Below are 7,759 nucleotides of genomic sequence, written 5' to 3'. Positions count from 1 at the left end.
GATTCTGTATCTCATCAACAATATCAGTATTGCCCATACAAGCCATTTTCCACAAAGCCACAAGTTAATCTAGAAAATGTCCTTAAAGAGGATCTCTCCTCTCCTCTCCTCTCCTCTCCTCTCCTCTCCTCTCCTCTCCCCCACCCTATCTCTTTCTCTCTTGTTACCATTTTACCATTGAGTCAGAACCAACTCAGAGTAGGTCCGACAGTGGCTCCTCTCCTCTCCTCTCCCCCACCCTATCTCTTTCTCTCTTGTTACCATTTTACCATTGAGTCAGAACCAACTCAGAGTAGGTCCGACAGTGGGCTTTCACAGGCGGTAAATTATATGAGTATTAAGAGATTGCCCAACTTTCTTCTGTGGAGAAGATGACGTATTGAAAATACCTGCCTTTGGCTTGGAAACCCAACTCCCTATTCATTATACCACCACGGTATCCCACAAAAGTCTATAATCAGTCTCTAAAATAAAATAATATTGTATGATCAAATTCACTTGGTCCTATCCAGCTCAGGTATGCCCACAGTCCCAGAATTCCTGAAGGCAGTGTAAGATCACCCAGTTCAGGCCAAGAAAGACAGTTTATTGAGGAGAAACTGACTTATTGATGTTGACTCTAAAGTAGAAACTAACAGCTACTTAGAGTTGTTTTACAAGGAAATTGGGAGAGGGGATGTAGCCAGCTGTTTCTTACAAGATAAGGGAACAGGTCCAGGGTTGTAGATAGTGGTTCCTGGGAAATGGAAGTGGAATAGTTTTGCAACCCTAGCAGAGATAAACAGTTACAATGCTGCTTTTTGTGGTTTGATCATTTTGCTGGCTATCCTTGGAATGGGTTGGAGAGCAACTCCACAGCCTTAACATTCCAGCCTTTTGTTATGTGATTTGAGCCATTGAGCTTCTTTTCTGTAACTACTAAGTGCTGGATGAGGGTGACAATCTAAAGGTGAGAAAGACTGTTGATTTGGGGCAGCAGAGTAAGCAGATGCGATGACAGAGGGTAATGACTGGTATCCTTTTGATAATATGAGGAGTTCACAGACTGTATGGTTGGCAAAACTAGAAGAAAACTAGAGAGAAACTGCATGAAGCAAGGCCCAAACACTAAGATTAAGATAATGATTGTAAGAGGGCCAAGAGTGAGGAGAAGCTAGGGTCATTAACTTTCAAGAGAGAAGAAAAATTTTATCTGGTTTTCTATGGCTGCTGTAAGACTTGCTTTTAGAAGTACTGGGGCAATGATGGCTCATTTTTTTATGTGGGTGGGGATAGAGAATTTTGGATTGGTGAGTATAGAGATTTGGGGAATGAGAAAGGCACATACACAGACTCCAGTTTAGTTGGTCTGCAAGTATTGGTAAGCTGAGTTGCCACAGATGAAGAATACCGAGGTAGAACAATGAATAACATTATTTGAAAAGTAAATGGTGTGATTACAATAAGAGGGGAAACACTTCTTATTGTTATTGTTCTGTTAATTGAAAGTAGGCAGATAACATTTTAGCTAGGAAGAAGGATTATATTGACTGGTAATTGACTTATGAGAGTTACTTTGTTGGGGTTCAAGGTGCTATTATCTGAATTCCAATGATGTGAAACATGTTGGCTGTGACTACTTTCTGCCATAGGACGAGGCAAAGTTAACAGTTTTTAGTGACGGTTGGGCTCGTATGACTTAGAACTTGAAAGGTGGTATTTAGAAATGTTTTATGAGGGTTTGTAAGTTAATTGGCTGGGTGAGTTTCTTTTATTTGATGGGTACTAAGCTTTGTATACTTTTAGGAGAAAGTTTGTTATTAAAGGTTAGTTATAACCTTAAACAGCTGGCTATATACTTCTTCACTTTGGGGGCATATTAAGACTTATTGGCATTGAATAATTACTTTTTAATACTATTTGAAATATTAGAGTGAAAAAGAACTTTAGTATTTGTTTTTGATAACAAGTCTCTTTTTAATAAGAGTTACAGGGTTTTAGATATAACTAGAAATTGATAGGAAAATAGTATCCTATTTTATATACAGTCTAACAGGGGGGTTTGATATTTATTTGAAGGTTTTTTGGTTTGTTTTAATGTTTATAATAGTAAGTTGGGGGAGGGAAAAGAAGATTATTAAAAGATTGTAATGCTTTTGAATTAATGTTGACAAGAAAGTGCATTGTCTTACCGGCAATATCCATGCATACTCAAGGCTTCCCCAGGCATATGGTAATGCTGTATTGATCACTCGTTGTGGCACTGAGAGAGCTAGGACCCTATCAGTCAGATTGCTCTTCTGCTACCAAGACTTGCCTGGGGCATTACTGAGTTAGATGTTTATGAGAACTTTATTGAAAGCAGGTGGCAGGAGGCTTCCCATGTGTTCTTCTACTTTCTTGAAGCAACTCTTGATATTTATGGTTTACGTGACTAAAGTACCATGAGATTGCCAGCTTGACATGAGTACTGCCATATTAAGCCTTGCTAACTTCCCTCCTAAAAAATTTTGATTTTTGTTTTCCTTTTAATTGTACTTGTTTTGGCTTCTGTAAAAACACTTGCATGTGCTGATAAACTAGTGCAAAAAGCTGGTACCACTGATAGAACTTGCTTTGAAATATATAAAATATCTGGCGACTTGGTAAGGGGTTATTGTTTTCTCTTGTCTTTTTATGGGAGATGACAACCCTGGCCAAGGCAAAAAGGCTTCGAATCTAAAAGAGAGTGAGTGTCTCATTACTGGGTGCAATAGTGACCATGATGAGGTTTTCCATATTGGACGCAAAAGCCTTGGAATTGAGAGATTTTTTTGACACATTTGCTGAGTGAAAAGGTCTGTGATCGCAGTTTTAAGAAATTTGGCTTTTAGCCAGTCCTTCTTTTCCTCTTCCAAAGTTTCATTGTTGAATATGGAAAGAACACCAGTTTAAAAATTAGGTTGAGTCTTTGGTGGCCTAAAGCTTTTATTGAGGATTTTTTTTTTAATATCGGGGCAGACTGATTGATAAAATTAGAATTTATTACTGGTCTTTTTCACTCATGAGACTTAGGGTCTAAAGTAATTAATTTTAAACATTGCAGGGTTTTTTAAATTTGGAAAACTTTTTTTTTTTTTTTTTTACTTTGAACTCTAGCTGAAAATTTAAGGTGGGTTGAAAATAAGGAAAAGAGCAACAAAACAAAAATTTTAAACTTATTTTAATCAAAGCTGGGAAAAAAAAATCCCTATGAATGTGTGTAGGCTTATCTTTGCAAACTTTTTTGTTTGTTTGTTGTTGCCACTCCCTGTAGCTGTAGCAGCAGCTACTTGAGGGTGGGGAGGGGTAGAGCAGCTTGGTGAATATGCCTGTGTGTTTTGGTCTGGGGTGCTTGAGAGGATGGTATGGTGAATTGGGATCAGAGAAGGAGGGGAGGTGATGTGCTATTTGCAGATCAGGGCTGGTAAAGGAAGACAGTAATATTTTAGTTGCAGAAAATTTTTTAAGATCTCTTTTTTTAACTAGGAGGCCAAAAGACTGAACAGGATGAGTAAAGAATGAGAAACAGAAAAATGGAGAGTGAAAAAATTTTGGCTGCAGTTCCTGGCTGGATCTGGGTGGGTGGGGTCAACAGAGAGTGAGTATCAGAGGCTGGAGGGGAGGATAAAGGGAGAGGAGGTTTTAGTGTGCATTCTCATTTTTCTCAAGGTTAAATACAGCTAGTTGTGGTCTACATAGTCAAATGCCTTTGCACAGTCAATGAAGCACAAGTAGATATTCTTTTTTATTTTCTCTACTTTCAGCCAAGATCCATTTGATATTGGTGATAATGTGGAGGACTTGGAGGAGGCCTCCTGTTATAAGGTAACATTTGTGTATGGCAGAAGTGGGGGTGTGGGAGAGACAGGGGTGCTGAGAGATCAGAGAGATTAAAAGTGAGAGCAGTTTTTTGGGGGAAGGGAAGAGAGCTTAGACAGAGCTAAAAGAATTTGATAAATATGGCAGTTTTGATAAAGAGCAAAGAACAAAGAAAGCCTGAACTTGGAGATTTCTGAACATTTGCCATTACATTAGAAGAAATTGTCGAAGTCTCAGAGGTTGAAATAGATTGTACCGTTTTGGGGCTATTGTGGTCATGTCATGTTCTTGTAATAAGAAAGTATCAAGGGAGCAGAGGAGACGTGCCAGTGGAGTGTACCAAGAAGGGCAGGCTCCCAAGATTGAGGAGGGAGATAAAGAGTGGGGCTTCTGGAGAAAGAGAGAGACTTAAGGGAAAACACAATCACTATTTTCCTTTTGTATTAACAAGATGAAAGTCTGCTCACGGAATGGGGATCTCCAAGATCTGCAAACACCAGCTCAGGTGGCCAAGGGATCTACCTGGCCTAGTGCTAGGACTTTTAGAGGCCAAAGAGAGCAGGAGAGGAGAGATAGGTGAACCATGCACTAATCACCCCAAATTGGTCTGGTGTCATTTGAAGGCCAGCAATGACAAGAGACAGAAAGCCTCAAAGAAGGACATTCTCTTAAAAGTCCAAAGAAGGACAGTCAGGAGGCAGGTCAAGTTCATGGAGAATTTGAAAGAATTAGGCAATCTAACATATCCTAAGTGCCTTTAGGCCAGGAGAGAGGTACAGGCTACATAGAGGAGAGATGCAAGCCAATTTCATGGAGTTTCCAGAGAATCACATATGGAATCAGGGCAGATTCCTGTCTTGTTTCATGTAGCAATAGGAAGTGCAGGTCACTTATGGGCCTCCACTGAGCTTCTATGTGTTAGGCTTACAAGGAGGTAGAGATTGAGAGAGAGAAAGAGAAATAGGGAAAGTTAAGGAATCAGAGTTTGTTGTCTCCTGGCAGGAGGTCCTCCCAGATATTCAGCGCTAGAAATGGAAGGTCACCTAGGAAGGACAGAAAGACAGTTTCAGTTCAGGCCAAGAAAGCTTATTGAGGAGTAACTGCCAGGCTGACTCTAGAGACCAGAAGCTACTTATTCGAGTGGAATTTTATATTGTCTTACAAGGAAATTTGGAGAGGGGATGTAGGCAGCTGTTGATAAGGGAACAGACTGGGTGTGGGGACAATCTTAGATAGTTTAACCTTGGAAAGGATGGTAGAGTAGTTCTGTAGCTCTAATAGAGATAAACAGAATTACAGCTGCAGCTTCCAGTGGCTTGATCATGTCACTGGCTATTCTGGGAAAGGGAGGGAAAACAACTCTGTGGTCCTAACTGGCAGGACCTGTATATTTAATTAGTTTGAGGCCTGAAGGCCTGTAAGAAGACAACACTTATATACCAGACTTAGAGGACACATCACCTTCTTCTGGAAAATTATCCTACTGTGAGAGCAGTGTGCTGCAAATGGAAGAGAAGAGGCGTTACAAGAAGTAAGTCTGGAGCAGGAGTTCAAGGCAAAAGACTTTTCCTCGGAACTATCTGAGATAGAAATCTTCCCTTACACCAGTACCTGGAATTTGGACTTAGAGACTCCTAAATCCAAGAGAGACTTGCCGCAACATAAGAAACCAGCAGCAGTGTGAGACATTAGGCATCATAGAAACACAGAAGGCTTGAGACCTAAGCTATCATATCCAGGACTAGATGGGGGAGGGGTGTCAAATGGGGTAGGTGGAAGTGGAAGGGAACCCTGGTGGAGCAGGGAAAGGGACGAATCAAGACACACATGTCAAGGGTGGGGAGCTACACTGAATCTATTGGTCGCTTCTGTAATTGGGAAGTGACTTTCATCTGCTCCTTTCTGTGAAATGCTTGTCTGTTAGATAATGTTCTAAAGCTGAACATTCATATTGTGACATACTAGGAAAAAGAATTGGCCATTCACTTCCAAAATAATAGGCCTTGCAAAACCCTATGTACAACAAAGCACAGTTAGAGTAGACTAGCAGATATGGCAACTGAGACTGAGCTCTCAAATACAGAAACACAAAGGAGGAGGAAGAGTTGTAAACAGACACTAGTGATTGGAACATGGAATGTGAGAAGCATGAATGTAGGAAAATTGGACGTTGTTAAGAAAATGTAATGCATAAATATTGACACACTAGGTTTTGGGGAAATGAAATGGATTGGCCTGGGGTATTTTGAATCAGACAATATATGACCTACTATGCTGGAGATGAAAAGGTCAAAAATGAGGTTGCTTTCATCATTAAAAAGTCATTTCTAGATCCATCTTGGAATACAGTGTTGAGTGACAGGATAATATCTATACACATACATGGAAGCCCAATGAATACCATTATCATTCAAATATACGTACCAACAACTAGTGCCAAAAAGAAGGAAATCTAGATTTCTACCAGCTTTTGCAATCAGAAATTGATCAACATACAATCAAGATGAATTAATAATTAGGAGTGGCTAGAATGCAAAAGTTGGGAACAGGAAAGAAGGATCAGTAGTCTGAAAACATGGAGTTGGTGACAGAAATGAGGCTAGAGATAGAATGATAGAATTCTGTAAAATCAGTGATTTATTCATTGCAATTACTTCTTATAAGAAACATAAACACGGACTATTCACATGTAATTCACTTGATGGTACAAATTGGAATCAGATTGATTTTATCTGTGGAAATAATTGCTAGTGAAGGTCAATATCATCTGTGAAACCTGGCCAGGTGCTGATTGTGGGACAGACCATCAACAACTAATATGCAAGTTCAAGCTGAAACTAAAGAAGGTTAAATTAAATCTACAGGAAATAAAATTAGACCTTGAGTCTATTTTACCTGAATTTCAAAACCATCTTAAGAACTGGTTTGAGGTCTTGAACACTAATGGGTGAAGACCAGATCAACTGTGGTGGAATATCAAAATATCATCCATGAAGAATTCAAAAGGTCATTTTAAAGACAGAGGAAGAAGAAAAGAACAAGTTAGATGTCAGAAGAGACTCTGACTATTGCACTAGAATGCTGAGAAGCCAAAGCAAAGGGAATAAATCAAGAACTTACAGAGCTGAACAGAAGATTTCAAAGGGCAGCAAGGGAAGCTGAAACAAAGTACTGTAATGAAATGTGCAAAGAGCTGGAGTCAGAAAATCAAAAGGGCCAAACTCTCTTGACATTTCTTAAGCTGAAGGAACTGAAGAACAAATTCAAGCCTCAAGCTGCAATACTTAAGGATGCTTTGGGTAGAATATGAAATGATCCAGGAAGCATTACAAGAATATGGAAGGAATATACAGAGTCACTGTACTAAAAGGAATCAGCTGACACAGAAGAATTTCATGAAACAAACGTATAAGCAAGAGCCTCTTGTGATGAAGGAAGTTCAAGCGGCTCTGAAGGAATTAACACAAAATAAATCCCAGGAATTGATGGCATACCAATTAATATATTTCAAAAAACAGAAGGTGCTCTGGATGTGCTCACCAAGTTGTATCAAGAAATCTGGAGAACAACCACCTGGCCAACTGACTGGAAGAGTTCCATATTGGTTCCCATTCCAAAAAAAGGGTGACTAGATAGAATGTAAAAAATATTGAAGCATATCATTAATAGTACTTGCAAGCAAGATTCTGCTGAAAATTGTCCAAAAATGATTTGAATAACACATAAACAGAGAACTGTCAGATGTGCAGGCTGGGTTTAGAAGAGGTTGTGGTAGAAGGAATATTATAGCGAATATTAGATGGATCTTGGCTGAAAGCAGAGAGTACCAGAGGAATGTCTGTCTATGTTTCGTTGACCATGCAAAGGCATTTTACTGTGTGGATCATAACAAACTGTGGCTAACTCTGAGAAGAATGGGAATCCCAGAACACTTGATTGT

General features: G+C 39.4%; 1 protein-coding gene across 1 annotated transcript in view; it reads left to right on the top strand.

The window, feature by feature from the left end:
• LOC102843660 (CREB-binding protein-like) overlaps positions 1-5,503 on the top strand; it is a 13,903-nt gene extending 8,400 nt beyond the window's left edge. The window contains exon 2 of the mRNA XM_006887632.1: positions 5,315-5,503. Coding sequence (XP_006887694.1) covers positions 5,315-5,503 — 189 coding nt within the window. The remainder of the gene's footprint in view (positions 1-5,314) is intronic.
• Positions 5,504-7,759: the final 2,256 nt, after the last annotated feature.

This window comes from Elephantulus edwardii, unplaced genomic scaffold (assembly GCF_000299155.1).
Source record: "Elephantulus edwardii isolate Elephantulus edwardi_28Jun2011 unplaced genomic scaffold, EleEdw1.0 scaffold00059, whole genome shotgun sequence".
Lineage (NCBI taxonomy): Eukaryota > Metazoa > Chordata > Mammalia > Macroscelidea > Macroscelididae > Elephantulus > Elephantulus edwardii.
This window is presented reverse-complemented; position numbering and strand designations above follow the sequence as displayed.